Source organism: Corvus kubaryi, unplaced genomic scaffold (assembly GCF_017639235.1).
Source record: "Corvus kubaryi isolate FWS band 111438036 unplaced genomic scaffold, C.kubaryi_AGA036_p1.0 37357, whole genome shotgun sequence".
In the NCBI taxonomy this organism is placed as follows: Eukaryota; Metazoa; Chordata; class Aves; order Passeriformes; family Corvidae; genus Corvus; species Corvus kubaryi.
Window position 1 is genome coordinate 14242086 of NW_024581117.1, and position 26481 is coordinate 14268566.

Consider the following 26481-nt stretch of genomic DNA (forward strand, 5'->3'; position numbering starts at 1 on the left):
GGTATGCCACTCATCACTGGACACCAGTGGAACTCTGCCACTGATCACAGCCCTCTGAGCCTGGCAGCTCAGCCAGTTTTCAGTCCATCTCTGGGTCCATTTATCTAGATCACGCTTTATCACTTCCTATACAGTGATGTTATAGGAGATTGTCAAAAGCCGTACAAAGTCGAGACAAACGTGCATACGTGGCTGCAAACTTGGATTAGAAATCTCTCTGTAAGACTAATCACCCTACAGAACAATCGTTAATACCAAAATACTTCAAAATCAAGATCATAAGCAGCAATCTCCAAGGAGTGGCTGAGGTCACTTGGTTTGTTTAGCCTGGAGGAGACTGAGGGGAGCCCTCACTGTGGTCTGCAACATCCTTATGAGGGGAAGCAGAGCGGCAGGCACTCATCTCTTCACTCTCGTGACCACTCACAGGGCTCGAGAAAATGGCATGAAGCTGAGTTAGGGGATGTTTAGGCTGGATGCCAAGAAAAGGTTCTTCCCCAGAGGGAGGTCGGGCACTGAACAGGCTCCCCAGGGAAGTGGTCACGGCCCCAAGCCTGACAGAGCTCAAGGAGTGTTTGGACATCACTCTTGAGCACATGGTGTGACTCTTGGGGTGTCCTGCGCAGGGCCAGGAGCTGGCCTCGATGATCCTGATGGGTCCCTTCCAGCTCGGCATATCCTACGATTCTAAGATTTCCTTTTTTTTCTTTTTCCCTTCACCACTTTAGGTCTTAACTTCTCCAAGAAGCAAGGAAGGTGACGTTTTTCTTTATTTATTTTTCTTCACCCTCGTTGACTGGCACACCCTTATGGGAAGGGTGAACAAATCCCTCTCTATTCCTGATTTCCCCCCCGACCCGCGCTCTGCCCTCAGGGCGGGAGGCGCGCGCGGCGCCCGTTGCCCCGGCGACGCGGCCCCGTAGTCTCGCGAGGCGCGCCCGGCTCTCGCGGGCAGAGCGGAAGCGGCCGCCGTGTTTACAACCCGCGCCGGGGCCGGGACGCGCCGGGCCGGGGGCACCGGCGAGCGCCCCCCGCCCATGTGCCCGCAGCCCCCGCCGCCCATGGAAGTGATGGAGGGGCCCCTCAACCTGGTGAGCGCGGGGAGTGGAGGGGAAGGGGGGTGCGTCCTGTCAGCTGGTGCCGCCGCTGCTCCCGCCGCTCGGGCAGCGGGAAGAGGGTGACACCCCTCGGCTCCTACCCACGGGTAACCGGGCGGAGAGGCGCGACCTGAACAGAAAAAGGGGCTCTCGCCGCCCTTCTTTCCCCCCAGACACCTGTTCAGGTCTCGTGCCAGGCCCTGCCCGGACGGGAGCGGGGCCCAGCGGCCGTCCCGGGCCGGAGGCGGCTCCGGGGAGGGAGGAGGGTGCGCTCGCCCCGGTCCCGCCGGGGGCAGCGCTGCTCCGTGCCCGGGAGCGCGGCGGGAGGGGAACCACCCGGGTCCGTGTCCTGGCTTGTTTAGATTGGAGGGGTGTGTGGGGACATGGCGTTGCAAAAGCGAGGGACAAGGGAAATTCAGGAAGGAAGCGTCTAAAGGAAACGTCCGGATGACACAGGCCATATCCACGAGAGTTTCAAGAGTTTTAGAGGCTTGTCGGGGCCTAGTACTGGCTAAGTGCTTCCTTTAATTTCGGAAGGTGAAATGCTTTACAACCTTAAATCAGTAATTGGTCTGCTTAAACTAAATTACTAAGGAACCTGAACTGAAACGCAGGTGGTCTGAAAAATGCATCTTCACAAAAGCTTATCAGATGTTAAACAGCCTAAATTGGCAGGTCTCTGCCCCATAGGCAAGATCTAGGTCAAGAAGAGTTAGTTCTCTGCTGCCCTGTGGGTTTTACCAAAGCTGTATCTTGGCTATGTGGTGACACACAGAGCATTCCCTTAGAAAATAGGCTTTGGTCCAGCAGTCCAGTTAGCCAGAAGCAGCACACTGGGAATACAGCTCTACTGCTTTCAGGAGCGAGTTTGGTCCAGGAGTTGTTCAAACATCGCCATGCAAACTTCAGACTTGTGTCAGTTTAGTTTTTAATCAAAGCTTATTTACACCAGGATGGTGTCAGTGCTGACAAATCCTTGCCGACAGAGTCAGGTATTTCTGGATTGCTCTCCCTAGTTTCAGAAAGACTTAGAGAACTGTCATTGCAGACCACCCATGGAATTAGGGCTGACAGTGTAGTAAGGAGATGATCTATTTAGATCTGTCAGTATGTCAGCATTGTGCTGTCTCACTTTTTACTCTGTCTACTGAAAGACTGATTAAAATAAGGAACAGCAGGAAATCGGAAAGCTCTTGTAACCTGTTGATACCATGGGGTTAAAGTCAGGCAAACTTAACAGCATGGTAATGCAAGAGGGCTGAACTATAGCTATTTCACAAACACGGTAAAAACCTTTTTAAAAAGTAGATCTAGTGCATAAGGTTCTAAAGAGAAAATTATAATTATACATTCGCTAGTAAATGTCTGAATGTAGCACCTTTTTTGGCAGTATCACTAGTCAGTAGTGTTTCTTACTGAAACCATTTAGAAAGATTGTAGGAGTGACACAAGTGTGACTAAAGCCTGGTTTATGACCTTGTGACCACAATAGGAGTATGCAGTTACCATGCCTGTGTAGCTCCAGGCTGACAGTAAGGTCAAGACACTTCTGTGTAATGCACAATACAGGAAAAAAAAGTTGTTTTGCACACTTTTGTACACAAAATTATGAAATTGCCTGTGAATATGGTCCTACTGCCTGAGAGTGTCCTGAAATACAAAAACTTTTCTTGAAGCCAACCAAACCCATCAAATCACCCAACACCTAAACTACAAAGTGATTGTAGATACAGTAATCGTTAGTCTTATTTAGCTGCTATCAGTGGCTTAAATACAAGGTATTTTCCCCTCTTTCATTATGTCACGGCTTGCCAATTTTCACAAAACTGATTTTTCATCAGTTAAGGCTTTTCATGAGAATTTACCACAGTACTTGAATGTTGTTTTGTCTTGTAAAAATTAATTGTGGATCAGAGCATCTAGTCTTAGTTACTGGAAGGCATAGATACTGTCCTGATTTTCCTGGCCAGCTGATCTGACCAAAAAAAACCAAAAACAAACAAACAAAAAAAACCACCACCAAAAAACCAAAACCAACATACAAAGCCCCAACAACAAAAAAACCCCTTACACTTTAATGCCATATCTTGTATTTTCCTGGCTTCCATTATGCTCTTTTTCTGCAACTTCTGAAAGATACATTTCCCTAAAATAATCTTTTATCATTATGGAACTGAATCTTCTTCAACCTTACAAATAAAATTTTTAGGTTTTGCCACTGAACTTAAAACCAGCATCAACTAAGTGCAGTCCCTGCACCAGCAGGCAGCCATATAGCAGGTACCTAGCCCAGCTGATTACTTATTTCACACATAATCCAGTGTCAAACCCAAAAACATCTCGCCATTCTTTTTACAAATTAAAACTTCTACTGTGAAAGCATGAAGATAAGTCTTCTGTGAATACTGCATGTTGTTACAGAGCATCTTAAGACCTTCTCTGTGCTGCTTGCTGTAGGGGCAATTCCTGTTGCCATCTGATTTAGGCAAAGAATTTTGATCTCACATCCAGCCATGATTTTAATCTTAGGTATAGGAGCAAAAGTTACAAGTTAAAAAGCACAACTACACACTGCTGACTATCAGAAGCTTGGCAGTAACGCAGTAAAAGTGAAGCAAATAGTATTAACCCCAGGAAGAGACTACAGATTGCTCCTTAAACAGAGTTTGACACCCAGGACTTCATAACTCTGCAGATTCTACTTTAACAGCTCAGTATTGTCCTGTAGGTAAGGAGCCATACCACCTCTACCTTGTATTCTTCCTGCAAGGTAGTAGCATTATCATTTATGATAAAATACAGTCCAAAATCTGGTGAATATCTTATCACCTTTTAAGTGTCCTGAAGCATAAAGGACCCAGCTTGAAGACCTGCTGTTTTGGTGAAAATCAGAAAGCACAGACAGGTAGCTGGAGTGAGAATAGCACAAAATGTGTATTCCAAGAATCTCATATAATGAGAGCTTTTAGTATTAATGCTGTAAGCCACTGGTAGCAACCATTCCAGTGCAAGCCAATCAATGGTTTACTCTAATGAATTATTTCAAAGTGAGGTAATACTGCATCCACACAAAGTCAAAATAAAAAGCAGAGTAAATATGCAATATGGAAGTGTAGGAGGAGAAAATAGAAAACATCTATGAAAGTTCACTAGAAACCAAAGGATATAAACCATGCAGACTATTGTGTTTGAGACTTAATGCCAGCCTGCAGTTCTGTTATTTTCACTGGAAAACCAGGAATATTATGTTAATCTACAGAAACATCCATTGAACCCCATTTGTTTTCTTTGCTTTTTTAAAAAAAAATCTTAACCTGGAAGCTGCTATACTTGATCTTCCAGTGTAAAATGAACCAAAAAAAAAAGGCAGATGCACTCAATTCTGAATTCAAATTAGAGAGAACAAGCTTGTAAGGTAACAAAAGGAGAAGTATCACTAGACAGACATGCTTAACACAAAGTCTGTTTTTACCACAGCGGTGGGAGAACTGAAAAGTGTGAACACCCAGAGGCAGCAGCATGTCTGAGTAAAGTGACTGGAGGTGCATCAGATCCTCATCAGCTGAACAGCCAGATCAGTAATAGCCACCTTGGAAAAGCTCAACACTGTTGTGTGCAGGCATATAACTGCTGTAAAAGTACAACTGATTTGTACAACACAAAACTGTTCCTTGTGGCACATAAAACAACTTGCAGCAGCTCCCAGTCAAGAACATAATTAGCTAAGTGATGGGTGCTTGACAAGCATTATTTCCTTGCTGTACCTGTGCTGTTTGGGTACCTACCAGCAGTGCCTTTCTGCTGTGTCACACTGGCATTACGTGCCTGTCATCAAGCCACAGAGTTCAGCTCTGAGTAAGCATGACCAGCAGTTTAAAGACCCAAATGAAGCCATCTCAGAGAGGCCTGGTGAGACAGACTGAAGCCACAGCTGAAGCCTTTCTGCCCCACTTGTTTTGAAATTGTTGCTCTTGGAAGCTTGTTCACTGGACAATTTGTTGTAATGGTTCAGATGCTCCTGCTGAGAGGTAGCTCAGTTGCTGTAACAGCTTGAGCCATGTGGTTTAGGGCTAGATACAGAGGCCCGGACTGGTTTTGTTTATCAGGGTGATGGAACAGTTCTCACTTAGCTTGTAACCTCCAGTTAGCAAGACCTGTGTAGTACCAGCTGTGACATTATATATGGGGACAAAAAGAACATTGCCAAAGCAGCTGAGAACTGTAGGCATACAAAATTCCCCAGGGAGGTGGTAGAGTCACCGTCCCTGGATAAGGAAAGACTGGACATGACACTCAGTACTGCCACGGGGGTGTTCAGTCATAGGCTGAACTCAATCTCACTGTCTTTTCCAACCTGATTCATTCTGTGAGTCTGTGAACATGGCTCTGACAAACAAGTTGAAGCATTTAGTGCATTTATCATACTAAATGGATGAAAAGGAAGTGAATGAGGTTGATTTGACTATGCAGTAGGTAAAAGGATACCACACCTTAATGAAGGTGCAGGTGATCAGGGAAAGGGCTGCAGCTCTGCCTGTATGGGGTTTTGAAGACTCCACCTAACCTGAGCAGTGTAAATGCAAGTTGGGTTCATTCCAGATCTCTTAATTGCATTTGCATGGTGAGGAACTCAGACTAACCATTTTATCTGAAACTTGGAATAGGTTGGGAACACACGCGTAGTCAATTAGAGCTATTCAATGAATTAATGGGGGTTGCCTAAACAACTGGTTGCTCACCTGCCTGTATATTTAAAGTCTAATACTCTTGCTTACATGCAAGTTGAACTTTAACATCTTTACAATTCAATACAAAGTGAGTGAGGAGTCTGTATTCTCAGCATTAACATTCTCGTGAGAGTGTCACATACTTGTTTTGCTCTATAGGAACACTAACCTATAATTTACACAGTTGAGTCATTGTTCTGTCAACCTTGCTAAATACAGGCTTTCAAAAACAGAAAATTGAGCTAACATGTGACTAGTGGTCTTGGTTGAACAGCCACAATGGGTTCTGCCATTTTTTGGTTCTCCTTTAGTCATCTTTCTCTACAGAATACAAGTATTTAAAAATGGGGGTTTGCTTCTCTTGGTAAAGCTACACCATTACCATTTCTTTAGTCTTACTGCAAATATATTCTCATTATTTAGCATAAGTTACAGTACAACTCTTCATTATTTTTGCTTTTAGTGTAACTGCCAGTAAATACAAACATTTTCCATGGTCACCCTGATCAAGGTTGCACTTTTTTTTTTTTTTTTTTTTTTAATAAATGGATAGCCATAGTTTATTCTTGGACCTCTCACGTAAAGTTTTACACTTGTATTCTCTTTTCATTCCATTTTTTCACTGCATATGAGGACATACACATTCAAACCTTTCTAAATTCACCATTTCCTGGTAAGAATGGGTTTGAAAGAGGCTTCTGTAGGTGTAGCACTGACAGAGTGTGTGTGGGGTGGGGAGAACCATGGTGCACCACCTCATCCCACCCTTTGTAGCTTGCTGCTGTAAACACCCACATGGAAAACACTTAGCACTCTTCTGGATAATACAGAAGCAGCATGCACTTTCTGACTGTTCAAAATGGAAAACAGACCTATATCCATAGGGAAACAAATCCTGAAATAGATCCCTCCTCTCTCAAAAAAGCCCTTCCTCTTTGTTTCAGCAGTAAGAGAGCACAGGTATTGATCTTTTCTGGCAAGAATAACTGGTATGCACAGTCCATACCATAAAATGGATGATAGCAGCATCAAACAGTGGTTTCACTTAAAACATTTACAAACAGAAACTTCTTTGCAGTTAAGCTTTCATCAGGCCCCATCATTTTAGCAGCTGGATTTTTCCTGCCTTTGTCATTTTAAGTAAAGCACTGTAATCTGTGCTCCATAATCACATTAAAATACATCATTTTCTGGAGAGTCCCTTGTAATATACAGAGAAGGCTGTAAGCTTAACATCTTGTGCAAGGCTTTGTCCAGTGAAGAGCTGTTCCCATTAGTGGAACAGAGAAAAACAAAACATGTCTGTCTCAGCTACAGGAGTACTGTTGCAAATGACTGCTCTTAGGAGAGGGTAGTAGACCTACTCTGTTTGAAAATGAGTAGTATTACATCTGCCTTCTAAAAATACTGTTGAATCAAACAGGTTTTTTCCTGTTATGCTCCTTTCTATGATAGCTAGCGATCTACTAGAATTGTGTGGGAAAGGTAGCAGCTTTCCCTCCTTACCCCTCCAACCTAAGCTGGGATCCTACTGTGGTAGTCCTTTAAGTTGTAACAGTATGCTATCTCTAGAAAGAAGACTAACATTGTTATTTTTTCCTTTGAGGGAACATCAGTAGATCTGGCAAGTGGGCCTTATGACTTAGTTTCTCACAGCCTGCAGTCTCATCATTATCTAGTCTATAGTAGGAAAAAGAAAACCAAAGAAGTGGAGTGTTAGATTTTGGTTAAAGAAAGCTGTAGGTAAAGAGGAGACCCTCATTGCTGTTTGAGAGGATTGTTTGATTGGATTTTATTCTGCTGTTCAGAGATTACACAGGCAATGATTTGGGCTAGTTGGGTGGAAAAACCAAATAGGAACACTTCCCTAGAACAGCAGTACAAACTTACAAAAGCAGGTATCATCCCTCAGCATCTCAACTACATTTGGAAAGTGTGTGGAAAAATGCCTACTTTACCTTCTGCAGTTGGTCCAGAGTGCTTCAAGTCACACAGTAAGGCTTGTACAAATCTCTTAAGAACCAAATACGTTGGAGCAAGATGAGGAAGGTTTTTAGCTGGGCCATCCTTCACTCACACCTGCTCCCTTTTACAAGAGTCAGGTTGTTAGACCTGTCCATTTGCCTACTGGGAATTCCGGCTCATCAGGGTTGGGAGGGACATGTGGAAGTAGTTGTCAACCTGCTTCCCTTTTTCAATTCCATAGCTGGTTAATAAATTATAATTATTCTTACACCCCATCCTACGTTAATTTCCAGCACTGCAAGTGGAAGAGGAAAGAGAAATCAGTCCATAAACCCACCATAGTCAAGCAGCAGGTGTTTCTGCAATCACAGCAGCAAGACCAAAGTCAAAGCAGTCCTGCTTGAATCTGCTGGGAACCAGCACTGCAGCTCCAGAGCTGTTGTGTAAATACCTTCCTCTAGCATAACATCAGACCGGGGATGAACTTGAGAGTAATCTTCTTCTCTTTATGATAGAGGACCAGTTCTTCCATTGCCAGTTTTATAATGGGATACAGGCCACTCTAAGTTTAAAATAGCTTTGCTAACAATGGTTTGAAGCTGCGTGGTTGAGTGTAACAGAGCACAAAGAATAAACCAGCAGAGTAGACAGGATGTAGAATCTCATCTATGATAATGGCTATTGAGCATCCAAATACTTCTGCTGCAGCTTCATCACTTGCTGCTAGGAAACAGCACCACTAATTTCCACAATCAACTAATTGGAACAAACACAGGTTAGAATAAATGAGCAAATATTTTCTTGTCAACCTGTCAGGAAAAGACAGGAAAAGAGGAATTCCTTGCCCATGGCTGACTGCAAAACAGCTAGTTTTCTCACACAGGGCTGTGCTTAAAACTAATTTTTCTCTGCTGTAGCTCCTGTTGTTTCCATTGGGAAGTCTGTTGCATCAGAGTAAGATGGCCTGACACGTATATTTTGATGTAAGATCAAGAAAGGCGTTGTGACCTTGTCATCAGAGGACTCTAGGTCTTGTTTTTGCCAGCATCTATGGACTCTTGTTTTCCTAATTTTATTTACAGTTCAGCCCAACTTCTTCAGACTCTCTTCAGCATCACTGGAAGTTAATTGAGAATGGAAATAGTTTAATTGCTCAATCAAATAAGAACGGAATGTCCTCAGATGTTCTGCATGTGCTTAAGTGATTTGAGTAAGATCATACTCCAGCAGTTTAAAACACACGTGAATAATCTTTGAAAACAATGGGACTCAAATTCTTATATGTAAAAACTAGTAAATGGAACTTGTCCCCTGACTTGTTGAATTGCTTTCTTAGTTCTTCTGTCTCTGGCTATTCTGTTTCCTCTTTCCCTGTTTTTTTTTTAGACCTGCCCATGCAATTTGCAGAAGCAGCTGTATCAATACTAATTTACTGAAAAATTGTTTTGCAAAGAACTAGCTCAGGTGTTTTTATGTCCATGACACAGCTAGTTTGTAATTGTAATCAAGCTGCCAGGAATAACCAAGGAGATGGCTCTATCTGTGCTGATACTGTTTGTTCATACCAATGGGAAATAAGTTTATCTTTCTGGCGTATGTCATTTGTAGGAGTCCATAGAAAAATGCCATAAACCAGATGATTTTCTAGTAGAAAAACACTTCCTCTTCTGAGATTATTTAACCTCAGGGTAGAAGAAATGGGAAATGCTGACAATGCTCTGAGGATTCAGTGAAGGTGAGGAAGAAGAATGTAACAAAGAGTATTTGTTGTGAAGAATCAAGGAGTTGTGTTTTAGATTTTTTAAGAACACACCATATTAGCATATGAAGTCAGTTTCAGGAAAGCCAAATGTCTTCATGGAGTGATATAAATGCCAGGGATTGCTTAAGAACAGCTGTTGCCCAAACGGGTGTTTTCTGTACAAGTCATTCTCTTCTGTGGTGTCAGAGCTGCTAAGATTCTGGTAGAAAACTGAACTTACTATAACACTGTAGGGCATAACTCCACTTGGCAAGCTGACAAACTGACCTGCATTTTGGGACTTGTATTTTAAATGGATGTTAATATAAGTACCATGTAAGTATCAGTACCTGATGTGTGTTTACTTCAAGCTCAACATGTAGTAAAGCAGTCCTGAGCAGTGTGTGTAGCTGACAGTCTCACCAGCCAGTGCTTGTAGCCTTTCACATTACACAGCTTGTCTTGGAGGAAGGGCCAGAAAATCCGTGTCTTGTAGTAATGACAAAGAAGACTTGCTCTCCTGAATGTTGCAGTGCTGGTTATGCAATACTGTTTCTCACTGAGCATATGCAAATACTTGCATCAAATGCTTGCTTTCAGCGACAACCTTAGTCTGTGTTGGTGGTTTACATTAGTGGTTTACAAACACTAGTATAGATTTAACTGCTGTACAGCAACAACGTGACTTTAATACTTTTAACTATGGCTGTGCTGCTACCATTAATTGCTGTAAGCTGCAGACAAAAAAACCCAATTTATTCACCCAAGAGGCAAAATGTCTTGGGCATGGGGCAGCAGAAAATGTCAAATCAGCTGTAAGATGTAACACAATTCAAATATCTTGCATTCTGCCAGGTAAATTGGTCCAAAATACTTAAAACTTCCTGTAACTTCTTTTGGCCTAACGCTCTTTCTACATGACTATGGTGTCTGCCTAGAAAGGAAAACATGTACTTTCTGAGGAACAGCTTCAAAAGTATTTTGTTGTGTACACACCAGTTTTGCTGCATTAACAAACTTCAGTTCTTAACAGTACAGGCTTTTCTAAAGTAGTATTAAAGAAGTCCAATTACAAAGCTTGGAAGGGAGTGAAGATCTGAGCCTAAAAGCCTGAGAACTGGGATCAGTGCAGGTTTCTTAGATATACTGGTTATTTTTAAGACAGGTATAACTATTTGTCCATTACCCCTCATTGACATAGTGCTCTTTTTTTAATTTTAAGGCTCACCAGCAAAGCAGAAAAGCAGACCGCTTGTTGGCAGCAGGGAAATATGAAGAAGCAATTTCTTGTCACAGAAAAGCTGCTGGTGAGTAGGTTATTTCTCACATTTCAGCTCTTAAAATCAGTTTCTAGATTTGCATGCACCAAGCCTGTCTTGAGTTCAAGAAGTGTTTGGACAACGCTCTCGGGCACATGGGATTCTTGGGGTGTCCTGCACAGGGCCAGGAGTCGGCCTCAGTGGTCCTGGTGGGTCCCTTCCAACTCAGCAGATTCTATGATTCTGTGTAAGTAGAATGTCTAGTTACTTGCAAAATTTTTATTTTTAAAATGTGAATTTGTTTTTCAGTCCAGATCAAGAATCCTTTTGCAAACCTTTTTTCTCATATGAGCAGCTAAAGACAGACATTTTCAAAGTTGTTTAGATTGGGGGTGGTTATCACTGTGAAGGCAGTTGTTGACTGAAGATGAAGCCAACACCTTGTGGTATGCACAGACTGAAGTTGGGTACCTGCTGTAAGCCAGTTTATACTTTGCATTTTCTTCACTGCTTTCGTAGGCGAGGTCACAGTGCTTTCTCTGTTGGTAAAGGACAAATGTTTGCTTACAAAACTTCCCTTTCCTAATGTCTCTGCATCAAGGTAGCTAAGAACAGGTGATGAGCTCCCCAGAACCTGAGCAAAACAGCAGATTGCATCACAGGCCTCAACACTGCAGGGACAGCCTCTCCTGTGTGAGATCTTGTGCGTTTACCTGTCCATTTAAATAGTCCTGCTTAATTATTTGTGTTGGAGTCCCTCAGCTCTCTGACAGTGTGGCAGCTACTTGGCAGAAGAAAGAGGAGGTCTTAATTGGTGCAACAAGTAGGACATTTTCAGGGACAGGGCTTGTGTAAAGACAAAGTAAGTGGCTACTCTGAACATGGTAACCTAGATACCAGGCGTTCTTGCTTTCCATTCATAAATACTAGAAACCCCCATAAAGTGAGAAACTAATAGTTTCTTTGCTATTTATGAATACGCAGAGTGATGAGGGATTGCACTAATATTCTAAAATGCACTTTTCTTTTTCTTTTCTTTCATTTCATATACCAAGACAAAACCCAAAAATACAATGAATGCTTCTTGCTTTTCTTTGATGATTCTCTGCCATTGTCTTGCATCATTCCAGATTTGGCTGAGCATTTCTCACACGTTGTCGTTCTCAGCACTAGTAAGATATGCTCAAAGTCTAAAGGGCTGCTCTGACCCTTAAGCCAGCACATTTTCTGGTTTGGAGGGGAAGTTGGTGAAAAAAGTGAGGAACTAAAGACCATAACTTTTCTTCATGAATGTAACTTAAAAGCATGACTTCATAAAATGGGTGGTGCCATAGGCAAGAGCATCCTACGTGTCGCATTTTGTTATAGACGGCTTATATGTTAGAAGTCTGGTCCTTAGCTATGTTTCTTCCCTTCATGGGAAAGCTTTTCTTCTGGGACTTTCTGGAAGTTTCTGCTGTTCTAAAAACAAACTGGAGCAACCCAAGCCAACAGGATACCACGGGAAGGGTGTAGATCTAGTTTTACAAGATCTTACAGTAATTTTTTCAGACTTCTGAAAAACAGCAGGTATTTCCAGCCACTGTAATTGGGTAAATACTTTGCCTCTAGACTGCTGCCTTTATGTGGGGATCGAGCACACAGGTCTGAAGGCTTTTCTTGGCTGTTCTAGAAGCGTTCAGGTTTTGCAGCCGTGCCATAAGTGCTGATGGATGTTCTGTCCCACAGGGTACCTTACGGACGCGATGAAGCTGACCCAGTCGGAGCAGGTGAGACCAGAGCGTGGCAGATGCCAGAGCCAGCCACAGCTCTGTGCTGCACCCGTGTGTCCCGTTGTGTCTGACCACATCCCTCCCGGGCATTACCCTCTGCAAAATTTTCTGAACCCTTGGCAGCTGCCCCAGGAGTTTCACAAGTGTGGTAATACTAATCTTCCTAGAGAGTTTTTCCAAGTTTATATGGAGCAGGGACAAGAGAAATAACCCATCCAAGGGGTCTCCAACTTTCTAGTCTGCCAGACATCTTCAAGTAGGTGACAAAATTAGTGTCACGTTGAACTTTATCTGTGAGGCAACTTAGTATTTTGCTGAGACAAAAGCCAAGCATTTCATCTACAGTATGTCATTTTGGTTTAATGAAGCCTGACTGGGGGATCTCTAGAACAACAGCCCTGACACTTTTTTTATCCATTCCACAAGTCTATCTGTGAATGGAGTAGTGTAGTCTGCTCAGCACTTTCGTAGCAGCAGGCTTCGAGTTTAGCCAATATTATGAAATCAAATAACCCTTGGAGATGAGACATCTGTCTTTGCTCCAGCGGGTCATTCTTGTAGAAAAATGGTCTTTCGCCCAGGTGAGTTAAACGTGGCTGAATCATTTGGGACCATACCTGGCCTTGGAGCAATTTGCTGCTTCATTTTGGGTGTTATTGATATGTCTACACAGATACCATCACAGAAGCATACAGAAAGTTTGCATTGTTTAGGCAGAGTGTGGCCATGCATGCCAAGTGAGTCTCTTCTGTCCTGGTGTTGGTCACAGGTCAGTTAAACTCCAGGTGCCTTTGCCCAGAGGTGGTGTAGCCTGATCAGTGACTTTCAAACAAAGAGACCAGAGTTATGCTACATTTGGGTGATGTATCTGATTCTGTTGCACTGCACAAGCAGAGAGCGCATCCTGTTGGATTTAGTGTCTGAATGACAAAAGCTCCCCCCCTTGGGCATGTGGTGATGCTGTTTATGTAAATATTTACACACATGTAACTTAATGTGTGTGGATATTTGGGTGGGATTAGGGATCACCAACTAAATTGTTTAATCTTGTTCTTACTCAGGCTCAGCTATCACTGGAATTACAAAGGGATAGTCATATGAAACAGTTACTGCTCATCCAGGAGAGGTGGAAAAGGGCAAAGAGGGAGGAAAAGCTGAAAGCCCAGCAGAGTGCTGACAAGGAAGCAGCCACACATCTTCAGACTTCTTGCAAGCCATCTGCTGAAGACTCTGATGATCAAAACATACTGGTTCCTGTTACTCAGAAATACAGCTCTTCCACAGAGAAACATTCACAGGATATTCGGGGTGTCTTTGACAGGGACCCAGATACACTTTTATTTCTGCTTCAGAAAAAAAAGGAGCCAGTGGAAGCATGTATGGGGAGTAAAGCGCCAAAAGATGACAAAACAATAATAGAAGAGCAGGCAACCAAAATTGCAGATTTGAAACAGCTCATAGAATCTCTTGTAGCTGAAAATGAGAGATTAAGGAGAGAGAATAAGCAGTTAAAAGCAGAAAGAGCTAGACTCCAAAAATCTCCAGTAGACAAGGAGTTGGATGTAGATGCTGACTTTGTCGAGAAGTCAGAGTTGTGGGGTCTGCAGCAGCACTCGGAATCTGCTTCTTCAGCTGCAACTTGGCAGAAGTTTGCAACAACTGCTGGGAAGGCAAAGGACATTCCAATACCCAACCTTCCCCCGCTGGACATCCCGTCCCCTGAACTCCCGCTGCTGGAACTCTCCGACGATATACTGAAAGGGCTGATGAATAGCTAAAAACCAGGAAAAGTGCTCAGTGTAGTTACCCAAACTTGAGAAAAGGGAAAGCCACCAGGACAATGGTGATCTGAGGGCAGAAACATTTACCACAATCCTACTGTTGGAGAAAAGGCATTAAGCAACTTTGTTACTGTGAAATACACATCATATCTGATCTACTTCATGGAAGTTAAAGGTACCATAGTTGGTATAAGATGGTGAGCTCTTTAGTCTTTCTCCCAATGTTTCAAACCAAACGACTGCCTGGAGAATGTTTCAAGTAACACAATCCTTCAGGGTTTTTAAGTATGCTATATGTAATAGTTACCTATAATGCCATAAATGATGGTGCAGAACCTAACTGTTATGGTTGCCAGTTGGCTGCCACTTCATATTGAAAAATGCTTCCTAGCATGAATTTGTGCATTTCATTATGCATAACTTTGTTAATTCAGATACAGTGCAATTTATACACCTCCTAGATGGATTTATGTGCCACACTGTACTCCTGACCACATTAACCTCAAGTCAGGAGAGATTTTAATTTCCATTCTATGAAGGAACCAACTTATTAGTTCTGTTGATGAGGGGTTTTTTTTGGGGTTATCTGTTTACATAACTAATCAGGGTGCATTGAATCTAGCTATTGGTTTCTGTATAAAGTGACATGGTTTAAAATGAAAAATCTATACTTAAGGAAAAATAGCCTTTTTGTTTTCAGTGATGCATGAATGGAAGTAATTCTAGCTGGCAGTATTTGATTGAAAAAGAAACTGTTTACAGCTTAACCTGATTCAAAAAGGACAGGAAAATAAAAACCAAGGTGTTTTGACACTGTCTGATACATCTGTTCAAATGCTTCAGAGTATAAAGAACAAATTAGTACTTGCACTAAGTGTTAGAATACACCTACAGCTGAGCTTCTGTGTTCATCATTCAGCAAATTCAAGAAAGCTGGGATGAGTTCAGAGGGCCTTGCCCACCTGTGCAGTGACCTGGCTGACAGCCGGGTTCCAGCACTGCAGAGCGCTGGAGCATCAGCAGAGCAGTTCCTTGGGTTTGCTGGGGCACAGCCCAGCAGGAGCTGTAGGAACAGTGCTGGGTCTGAGCAGGGCCGTGCGGCCTCCTCACAGCCGGCCCTTCCAGCGTGGCTCAGCCCCTGCCCTGGAGCCCAACTGGGGCTTTCCCGCGGGGTGCTGGTGTGTAGTGGAGGCATCAATACCTTCTGCTGTTACTGATTAGTGAAGTGTTCAGTATTGCAAGCTACACCATTTTAAGTTATTCTTGTGCTTGCTTTCTAAGAGTGCATTTTTCTTCCAGAATAGACATGGAAGTGCAGCAAGAACACCTTACTGCTGTGCAAATTCTCCCCTTACTTCTGTATACCTGGTGTCTTCTGTGCTTGGAGGAGCATAGGGACTGGAGGTTAGAAAAAGTCTATGGAAACAGAGGTAAGACAAGTTCATTAGGGGAGGTGCCTTGTGCTGAATTGTAGCTGGAATCTAATCTTGCTGGGGAAATAAAAGTTATTTTTCAGTTGGAGCAGTTTAGCAAATAGCCCCATCCAGCTATGATGAGGTGACCTGTTCCAGGTCAGCCCCAGCTCACTGCTCCCACCAAAAGGCAAGTCCCAGTCGCTGCTGGCCCCTGCCTGGCTGACTATTCCAGGTAACAAGGCAGAGGAGGACAGTGTTTCTAGTCATGTAAGTAAAGCAAAGCAAATAGCATGTGCTTACAAGATGGAAATAAAATTGTTTAAGCACCTACCTCATGCCACTGCCGGGGTGGCAGCTCAGGGCTGTTAACTACAGACAGACATTTCGGTGGTGTCTGCAAATGGCAGCTATAGGAGAAGGAAGCAATTTTTAGGTCTGTTGAAGTCAGGATTCCACTCAGAGGTGGAAGCACGGGAATTGCAAGCTCTACCTTCTCGATTTTAAGACTAAACTGTCCCTTCATGTATAGCTGCATAGACAAAACACCAGATCTGAAAGAAGCTGCTTCTCTGTGGGAAGGATGGCCGAGTACGGGCAAAACTCCACACTGCCACTTTTGAAAGTGGTGTTAAAACTTCTCCCTCTCCTGCAATGCAATTGTTTGTTTGTTCTTGCAGTCTGCCTACTCAACACATAACTGCTGCTGAATCCCAGCTCCAGGCAGTAAGGTTGAGCACAGGAGTGTTCCACTCTCATGAGTGGTGCTGAATTTTTTAAAGTAAGGAATTCTTCACTCTGAATCCAGAGCTAAGCAGTTACTCAGTGCATTCATTGTAAGAAAGGTAGGTTGTACAGAGAATACTCACCACTAGAGGACAGGTTTTACAGATACATAGCGATAAACCTGAGGAAATTCTTCTCCCATGGCTGTCAGCAATTAATTTATGCCCTAACAATTTAAAACTGTTTTAAGTTATTAATAACATCCGAGCGGGGGGGTGGGTGTGGCCGGGCGCGGTTCCGCGGGGCTCCGGGGGCCGGCCGGATCCCGCTCCGCTCGCCACAGCCTTTGGCTACCACCGGCCGCCACCTGGTGGGAGCCCGGCGCCCGACTCGGGTCCTGCCGAGCCCCCGGGACCCTCTTCCCTCCGGCCGTGCCCTCGCTCTTGCCACCACCGAACTGATGGGCTCGATCCCCGCGCCTGGAGTGAGTGAGGGAGAGGCGAGGTGCGAGAATGCCGAAGGTGACCGATGATCAGAGGCTGTAGCAGCAACAACCAAAGCGGTAAGGCCCTGGTGGTCACATGGAGTGTCACCAAAGCCTGGCACAGCACACGGAAACCTTCCCGCGGGTGGTGAGTCTGGGCGGCATTGTTTTATAATGGACAGAATTAAAGAATTCTTTGGTCCGTTATTTCAAAGTGTCTCACCAAGAACCAATTTTAAATACACATCCAGACACTGACTTCTATTCATAGACTGCTTTAACCACAGAAACCACCCTTGTCTTGGCACACAAATACTGGCCCTGCTGAATATTGCCAAACATATGCTATGCCGAAAGAAACTGTAATTATCCAATCTCTGGCTGTATCACCACAGAAAGAGAAACCAAAGGCAACTGGGAAGCAATTTTATTATTGAGAATAAAATCTGCAGACTTCACCACTACCAGTTGCTACTTAAAATAATGGCTAAAATCAAAATACGGAAGTGTTGGGTTTTACATCTTGCTTTTATAAAAAGCGAAAAGAGGGTTTTGTGACTGCTTCCTCTGAGAGCATTTCCATGTTCAGGAACTCTGGTATTCAACTCTTTCCTACTGTCCTCTCAGCAGCAGCTCTTCAGCCATCTGCAGTTTCTGTTGACCTGCTTTCAGTGACAGGAGCTACACCTCATCTAGACTCCCTTTCCCACAAAAGGTTGGATCTTTTGAGACCCCTTCCAGCCTGGCTCTGTACATAGGGAAAAGTAAATACAGCCACAACAGCTAATAACATCCTGTACTGAGCTGGACTAAAAGGAAAGTAGAAAACAAAATCAAACTGTTCCAAAGCAATCAGCAGTGGTGTGGCTGCCACAAGCCAGGTACAGGCTGGACATTATTTGCCAGACCTTCCTGCCTGAGTATGAGGACTGTGGAGTTCAACTGTAGAAGTTCATTGCTCCCTAAAGTATCAAGAGCTATGGGCCATCTTTTCCTCCACCTCCTTTCTCTCTCATGTTTTACTAGAGGTAACTTCAACTTACTCAGGGTTTTTGTCTTGTAATCATTTGAAGTGTTCCCTCAGGCCCATTTGCTGCAGGACTTAAGGTATTACTGAGATCAAACAATATGAAATCCTTAGAGCTGTGAAAATACAGGATTTCCTGCCTCAGAGCTACCAAACCCTATTCTCTATTTCCACTAAGGTAGGACAGAACTACAATTAAACCACATTCCCAGGGACTGGAAAAAGAAACAGGCACCTGGGACAGAATGTATAGGCTTGGTATGGTTGGAAGGTACCAGGAATGTTCACTTTGAAACCTAAGAGCAAAAATCCTTCAGTATACCACTTACCTTTAGAAAGGCCCATGTTTAAAATGCAACTATTTGCACACAACACATCAGGTAAATCACGTCTTCAAGTTTGCTGTGAGGCAAGATTTTCCTACCAGCTATTTATAGATGGTGACTTCCTTTTCAAAACCGATGAGAACAAATGAAAAAAACACAGAGGTTCGTTTGTGTGTGCTGCTGACACCACAGGGCATTTGCTCCTTGGCCAGTTTCCTGAGCCACCCTGCTGAGATGGGAAGAAAAGAATGTGGTGGTGGCCACTGCATCCGAGGACCCCCCACACCACTGCGTGCTCTGCTGCCTGCTGGGGCACACGGACCATGGGAACACCACGGTGGGAAGGAGACACAGCACTCCAGCCAACAAAGCACAGGTCAAAGTGTGGAAAGCAGGAGCACAGTGCAGAGCTGACATTGTCTGAGGCAAAGCTGGGAGTTAGGAGGGGAAAGCACAGCAAACCCTAGTCCAGGAATCTCAACAGGGTGAGGCAGCTCATCCAGCACGGATGTGGGGGAGAGCACAAACATCCTGCTCTGTAAAGCAGCAGAACAGGCAATGGTGGCTGTGGAAGGAGGAAGGAAGGGAAATTCCCAGTTACAGGGCAGGGAAGGCTGTCAGCTGTGAGAGCAGGAGAGAGCTTGACAGGATGTCACGGGAGAGGGTACAAACAAAACTACCACCTACCGAAAAGGTCAGAGAGCATGAGAATGTAGTGCTGATCAGATGGGGGCTGGCGTACACGCACAGATCTGAGCAACTTGCATGAAGCTGGGGGAATAGAATAAATAGATTTGCAAGTCAGACTGTTCTAAACCCCTACATCTGACCTCCATAACATGGACCACCATTTCCCTGCCAGCAATTCCAGTTTCTGCTGTGCTGAAATACTTCAGGTCATTGCAGCCCTGCTTCATTCTCTGCTAATCACTTATTCTTCACTAGGTACCTGTGCAGCTACAACAGGAAGAAAACTGCTGTGTCCATTTACTGTACGGCAGTGCTGAGGATGGAGATGATGATAAGAGCTGGAAAGGAGGGAAAGAGGGGGTGTGGGGAGCAGGGCTCACAGTTTTGATGACTCTTTAGGTGTGATCTTTGAAAGGACAGGAAAGGAAAGGAAGTTTCCTGGAGAGCAAAGCAGACAAAGACAGAGCTTGGTCTCAACAGGAAGGTGGCAAAAGATGACACATAGTACTTCATATCCATGTTCTAGCAGCTGACAGCATTCCTGCCCTCAAACAGCTTCAGCTGATCTCATTGAATACTTTTGGCTGTATTAAAAGTTCAGCTTGTAGAGCAAAAAGCCCCCTCAAGAGTCTTTAGCAAAGGAAGATGGGAAAAACATGCCCAGTAACATCTCACAGGACATGGATATGGTCAAGAGAGAAGAAATAACCTGAAAACACCTCCCACAAACCCCTCTCTGGTGTCAGACATCAGCTGTGAACACCTCAGGTCATGCTCACAACCACAAGCACAATACCAGCCCCACTTCCTGCAGGGGAGCAGGGAGCTCAGATTCATTGTGACAGAGTCAGAAACCTTAAGGTACTGAGCAAGCAGAATGTGCTACACCAAGTACTTAGAAGATAAAAAAAAAATGTGTCTTTTAGTAGTATTTGGAGTACCTATGAACTTTAACAACTTCTGGCACTGTTCAGCGACTCCTCCAGTTCCCCCTGAGGAGGCAAGAACACCTTCAGCCTGACAGGCAGGTGCCAGGGATCCCTGCCCAGGCCTCTAAGCACTCTGGGGTGGCAGGAGCGGCCGTCAGTGCTCCATGGGGGCCCAAAGGGTGATACCAAAGCTCAGACCTCGAGGCACAGGTGCTGTCACTGTACAGGCACTGCCCCATATCCACATGGATGCCTTGGAGAAGAGGTAAAGCAGGAAATGGGCAGCCATGGCAGTGTGCCACTTTGGGACAGTAGCCCAGGGGACACCAACCCCTGCCCTCCCGCTCAGCTGCCAGGACACACCAGCACAGGGGTGAGCAGTGATGGCAGCCATGGCCCAACAACTGCTCTTGGAAATCCCAAGAAAACCCCAGGAAAAATCCAAGGGAGGGGGGGGGGTGTGACTCTGCAGCAGGAATGGTAATTTCAGCAGCCTCCAGGAATTAAACATCTGTTACAAGTACCTCATGAAAACTCAACCAGGGAAAGAAATACTTAAATATTTGCATATCCTGAACTTAAAAAATGAAAATATGTACAACTAGAGTCTACTTCTCATTAAGCAAACGTACAGTGGCAGATCCTGCACCCTCAGCCAATGCTCTAATGCTGCAGGGAAGAATAGAGATTATAGTGGATGAAACAGGCTACAACGCTAAGAAGCAACTGCTAAGTGCCCATGGTATTGCTCTGCAACTTGACAAATTGCAAGTTTTCAAGCCAACTAAATAATGTGACTTTTGGAATAAAAAATTGCTTTAGTGTTTCATTATTTTTAAAGGTAACTTACAAGGGGTTTGGGGTTTTTTGGTGACCCCAAACCCAGTCAAATGCATCAAACTGGGAGCAGTAACCAGGCTCATTACTATAACCGGGCTAATTACTATCCCCTTTTGGACACCTCACGAGCTGGCCACTGGCTCTGCCTAACATTTGATAATCAATCTACGTTTTTGAATAGTTTTAATAAATCAAAGTACACTTTTTGTGAACCTTTTCAAACTCACTCCAAAACCTGGAATTCTGCTCAACTGCCCAGCATTTATCATTATTAAATAAAACACATTTAAAAAAATCTTTTGAAACATCCATTACTTTGTGGTATTACTTGAACTATTAAAGGTAAGTTGTCATGAAATAATCACTCTACAGAAACGCCTTTCCCCTTCCCACAAGTGCAGATTCCCGAGAGAAGGGGGCGAGTGGCAGCGCCGCGCCCGCAGTCCCGGCTGCGGCCCGCAGAGGGCAGCACGTGGCTGCCCTGGCAGCGCCGGCACCAGCGGGACACAACAAACCCACACCACCACGTCTGACAAAGTCATTTTAATGGAAAATGTAAAACCCCTTTCAACTTCAATGTACAAAGCATGTGTAACACTTGCACTTTTAACAAATTAAAGCAAGCCAATGTTTTAAAAAAATACATCATTGAATGTATATATGTATATATTTACATAGCATATTAAGTTTAATATTTAAGCTTTAAAAGTTCACATAAATTTTACCAAAATGAGACAATTTTTAAATAAATTACACCTTTGAAAACGTTTAATTGTACACTGAATAGCTTCAATAAAATACTGAAGTGTCTGTATTTAATATCTACTTTATATACTTTATATTTTACAAAGTTTACAATTATTTGGCAGTAATTTTCAGATTATGACATGACTGCTGTGCGGACTCAGCAAGATCCCAAATGCAGGCAATAGCTGGTGTTTGTGTCCTACTCTCACAGTAACTGTCTCAATGTAGTGAAAAATATCTGAATTATTTTAGCAAACTGTACAAGTCACATTTACATTTGATCAACAATATAGCATAGAATTTTGTCGTTTTTTCCAAAAATAAATACATCATCTTAAATCTTTGACATTTCACAAACTTCATGTACATTATAATACAGACAGCAGAACACTGCTCAACTGTTTGCAAGTGGAACATGGAATCACAGTGGCTGTGATATGAAGCTCTACCGTTGCAGTGTCATTAACAAGTAAATACGATGACTGTGTTTTCTTGGCACTGATGGTTTATGAAGCTTAAATTAGTGTGCATACCGTTCATAAATCAGGGGAAATAACCTCTGGGTGATGCTACCTCCAAAAAGCAGAGCATGCTCAGTTCTCATCCATATCTTCCATTTCACCTTCGTGAATCTTCAAAGCTCTCACCATTTCTTTAACTGCGTGATACAAGATATTTTTAACCTGCAAGAACATGGGACAGATTTTAGTAAGGCCTATGACTAAGGAACTCTGCAAAGTTCAGGACTAAGCCCTAAGTATCACGGATGGAAAAAAAAGAAAGGCTTCATCACACCCGTGCAAAAGGGATCAGCTTTTTACACATTTTAAAATGTAATGTGAAATAAAACCAGCAGCTCAAGGGAGAGTCATTTACAGCCCTGGCATTCATGCTGCTGCTCATTGTTATTCTGTGTGAACAGCAGCAAGGAAGTAGCTCCACACGCTGCTTGGCATTTCAATGAGCCCGAGCATGCCCTGCCTTCCCAGCTGCTTCCAGAGCAGCATTCATTTCCTACCTGCAGTTTATCATCGTAATTGATTTCTTCCTTTGACAGCCTCAGCTCCTGCGTTAAGTGAAATGACTGTACAAGATGTTCTGGAGACACAAAGTCTTCAGTTACTTGAACGCAGCTGTGAAAATTTTGCACCTATCCAAAATAACAAGAAGAGACTGATAATTAGTATCTGGGGTTATTCTTCGGCAGAGGTACCTGAGAAGAGAGTGGGTCTTGAGATCCCTTAACCACAGCCTTATCAGACTAAAGGGCATCTTTACAGGTAGAGAGCAATTAAGTGTGTTTGACTTATCCAAGTTGGCTTCTGGCAAAAGGCACACGTTGAACACTGCCCAGCTGCCTGTTGGCGGCGCTTCCCGCAGTCGGCTCTGGCATTAATTCCACACTGTTGTTCCTCCCCTGCCCAGCTGCACAGGCGCTGCTGCTGCCACAGCCTCCCCAGCACTGCGCAGGCACTGGAGCTGCCAACCCACCCGGGAGCAGCCCTGCCCCGTAGGACCCAGCTTCTCTGGCCACGCACACACAGCTGGAAGCTGGCACATTCATGGAAAAGGAACTGCCAGTGGAAATACTTGGAAGAAACAATCATGAACAAAGAAAGGAGGAGGCTGAGAAGAAGGGGGAAAAAGCAGTTTCTTCTTTCTCTAAACATTTCTTCTTACTGGCATGCGATAACTACTGAGGAACAGACAACATCTCCTGCCACCCAGGTCATACCTGGAGGACAGGGGAAAGGAAAAATGCTTCCTGCTTGTGACCCAACCGACTCCTGCTTGTTCCCTTCAGAAACATTTGTGTTTTCACCCCTGAACCCTTACAATTACACTGTAATTTGTAATTCAGCAGGTCAAAAACCTCTTTTCCCCAAACTCCAACAGCTCCTCACAGAAGTCATGTAACATCAATTCGAATTCCCAAAGCCTGGGGGTGGCAAGGCAGAGCCTCAGCCATCCCAGCAAACACCCCATCCCACCCTGCTCTGGACAGAGATCTCCATGTTTTAAAGTCAAACTTAGCCAAATCTAGAGTTTTTAAATGCATACTCTAAAATTTCCATTATGGTACCTGACATTCACATAAACCACTGGTGTCTACACAGTTGAGGGCACGGGACTTCATTTAAAAATTACTTTCTTCTTCAAAACCCTTGCCCAAGTCTGATTTTACACAGCAGTTCCCCCCCCTACAGCTGAAATCCCAGTGGGTAACTCCCAGCTCAGCATTTGTGTTGCACATGGGGTTTTTTCAGGCTCAACATCATCAAGGACAAAGTTGTGCTGGTCCCTCCTGAGAATTAATCAGAACAGAAGTAATTCTGGAGACAAGGAGGGTTTGTTGATGCCACACAATCTGCAAACAGCAGAAAGCCAGGGGCAAGGCAGCAGCTGCAGAAGTGCTACCATGAGGCTCCCACCAGCACAAAGGGAATTTTCTAGAGCTTGGGCTGAAGTGCCGCTGCATTGTGCAGCCAGCAGCTCCAGCCCCCTCCCCTCCCTCACAGGCTTCTCAATTCTTTCAAGTCTCTACCTGCCCTTGGTTTCCTTGCCAGCCTATGCAAATCCCACACCACTCATTCACTTTCTTCTCATTAAGACCAGGTTTTACTGACTCCGTATCATTTGTTTCCCTCAGACCTTTCATTCTGCTGTGCCTTAAGCTTTCTTCCCTCCCTTCCAGGGCCTGTTCTTATCCGTGTGAAAGTTTGCGGGGACAGATTTTACCCGGCTGGTCTGATACTTAACACGGGAATGCCCCACTGACAGCCCCCAGGCAGTTCTATTTATAATATTTATAATACAAGCTGATGCAGTGACACACACACATAGAAACGTTTAGCAACGATTCCCCTGAGGTTTGTGGGGCGAGGAGTGCAGCACTCCCACGCCTGTGCCACTTCCAGCTGAACTGAGAACAGCTTCACACCCAGCCCACACACAGCAGAGGTTTTCCAGCAGGGCCCGGGAGGCAGCTGCAGCACTGGAAAAGCCTCAGACCTGGGCCGGGACAGGGAAAGGTGAGTGGGCAGGGAGGAAGGGGCCACCCACCCATCCTGAGGGCTGCAGGATCAGCCACTTCCTGCAAGGCTGAGCTCGAGAGCTCTGCATATGCAACGCCCAGACCTTTATCCTACATCCTTATCGGAACATCGCCAGGATGTCGCACTGCCTCCAAGCATGTTATTTTACAATATATGATCCTGCTGTTAAATCAAGATAATACCACTATAAAAAACAACATTATAATAACTTGTTCCACTATGAACAAGTTTTGCAGGGAGCCTGAACACCACATTTCAATCACTGACTCCAGTATTTCTAGCTGTTTATTCTTAGCGAAAATATTTTACCAATTTGGAGCTACAAAGTTAAAACCAGGGAGGCCATCCCTACAGATGTCTGTGATACAGCATGACCCACAGTGGAGCAGCACAAAGAGTGAATCTTTCAAAAGAACAGTACAACACCCTTTTTTAGCTGGGGAAGTTCCAAGGAGAGCTCAGGGCTCCCTGTCACAGATGCCACAGAGGGAACAAGGCCCAGCCACTAGCAAGGCAGGGAGACTGCTGAGCTCCCAAGCTGTACAAGCCAAGGAGGAGATGCCCCTCACAGAGCATTCAGGGAAGCATCTGCAGAGGTGACTGGTCCAATGCTGTATCTATTTCTGGATTCTCCTCCCGAGGGAGCAATTCCCTCCACAAGAGGAACTGACAAGGCTGCCCTGCCCGTCACAGCTCACAGGAGAGGCTCTCCCTCCCATCCCACCTGGGAACAGTCTGACTTTGCCTGCTGCATCCAAGAAGGATGTGACTGCTGTCTGAAAGTACACAGGGAGGGGGAGAAACCTGGGAAGCAAGAGGAGTGCTTTATGCTACCATTAAATGTTAAGAGTAAGTTACTTTGAAAGCCAGACATGAATCCATAGAACCAGGCACGGGTGGAAAAACAATACACAGAAGAAATACGCACAACCTCCTCCATGTTAGGGCAGTAAATTCTAGACCAGCACATCAGAAGCAGCAGTGTGCCAACAATCCTAACTGGCTCCAGACTGGAAGTGTCAGAACTACACTTAGGCAGTGACCACAGGCAGCCAGGCTCCCTAAATCCAGCACTCAGTCTGATTTCCTCTGCTCCACAACATTAATCATGAGCAAATAAAAATGTTAATTTACCACCTAATTTAGTATCAACTCTCACCCAGCTTTAACAATAAAAGATTGATGATGTGCACATAAATCTGAAACACTTAATGTGTAAACTTTAACGTGGTATGTATTCTTGTGCAGACTTATTTTTCAGTTTTTAAATGTGCTTTGTATCTCTGAAGTATTGGTGCTGATCCCTAAGGTCAGTATTTATGCATCTCTACAGAGAGAGCACTATGCACATACATGAAAGAACACGATGCTTTTATTTCCTCCTACGTGGCAGATTCACAGGAACTTCTTACTGAAGATGAAAAGGTTCTCAGCTTCACCCACTAAGGTTTAAAAACACCATGTTATTAACTCCTTGGTGCCAGAAGCTAGAACATTACCACTTCAAACACAATCTGCAGTTTAAAGCCAAGGAGATAAAGATAAGAGTGGTCTTATTTTTGGTCCTTAAACATATGAACTGCAGGGAAGCCTGGAACAGTCCCACTAGTTCATGTTTTATATTCTGTATGCCTTTTTATAATGGCATATGCTGTACAGAACGAATTTCCCAGTACGTTTGTTATTTCCCCTGGGTTCCCTTTCCACTCTTCTATCTGGGATGTATCTCCCTTGTTTCAAGGGATCAGAGTAAGGCTGCTGGAGGATGCAATACATGACTCTGGGAGTGCCAACTGCTTTAGCCTAACAGAAGCCAAGAACAGCAGCAATGTCAGATGTTCCTCCATATCTGTGAAACAACATCAAGTCCTGAGTCATAGAACAAGGGAAGCCAACCTACCC

The 26481-nt window shown here is 44.2% G+C and overlaps 2 protein-coding genes across 6 annotated transcripts in view; one reads left to right on the forward strand and one right to left on the reverse strand.

The window, feature by feature from the left end:
- Positions 1-953: 953 nt before the first annotated feature.
- Positions 954-15153, forward strand: NRBF2 (nuclear receptor binding factor 2). Its single transcript, XM_042033385.1, has 4 exons — positions 954-1091; positions 10753-10837; positions 12518-12558; positions 13623-15153. The coding sequence occupies exons 1-4, from the start codon at positions 1038-1040 to the stop codon at positions 14337-14339; spliced, it is 897 nt and encodes a 298-aa protein (XP_041889319.1). The 5' UTR covers positions 954-1037; the 3' UTR covers positions 14340-15153.
- A 6151-nt stretch (positions 15154-21304) lies between these two features.
- JMJD1C (jumonji domain containing 1C) overlaps positions 21305-26481 on the reverse strand; it is a 159038-nt gene continuing 153861 nt past the window's right edge. For all 5 annotated transcript variants that reach the window (XM_042033381.1, XM_042033379.1, XM_042033383.1 and 2 more), the window contains 2 exons: positions 22542-22673; positions 21305-22206 (listed from right to left, as the gene is read on the reverse strand). In XM_042033381.1, the coding sequence (XP_041889315.1) occupies positions 22117-22206; positions 22542-22673 (222 nt within the window). In that variant the 3' untranslated portion in view covers positions 21305-22116. The remainder of the gene's footprint in view (positions 22207-22541; positions 22674-26481) is intronic.

What these genes read in the sequence shown, in the direction of transcription:
- NRBF2 (XM_042033385.1), top strand. Translation starts at nt 1,038, where the DNA reads ATGTGCCCGCAGCCCCCGCCGCCCATGGAAGTGATGGAGGGGCCCCTC. An exon ending in TGGAGGGGCCCCTCAACCTG is followed by an intron (nt 1,092 to 10,752) that starts GTGAGCGCGGGG and finishes TTTAATTTTAAG; the next exon opens with GCTCACCAGCAAAGCAGAAA. An exon ending in TTGTCACAGAAAAGCTGCTG is followed by an intron (nt 10,838 to 12,517) that starts GTGAGTAGGTTA and finishes TCTGTCCCACAG; the next exon opens with GGTACCTTACGGACGCGATG.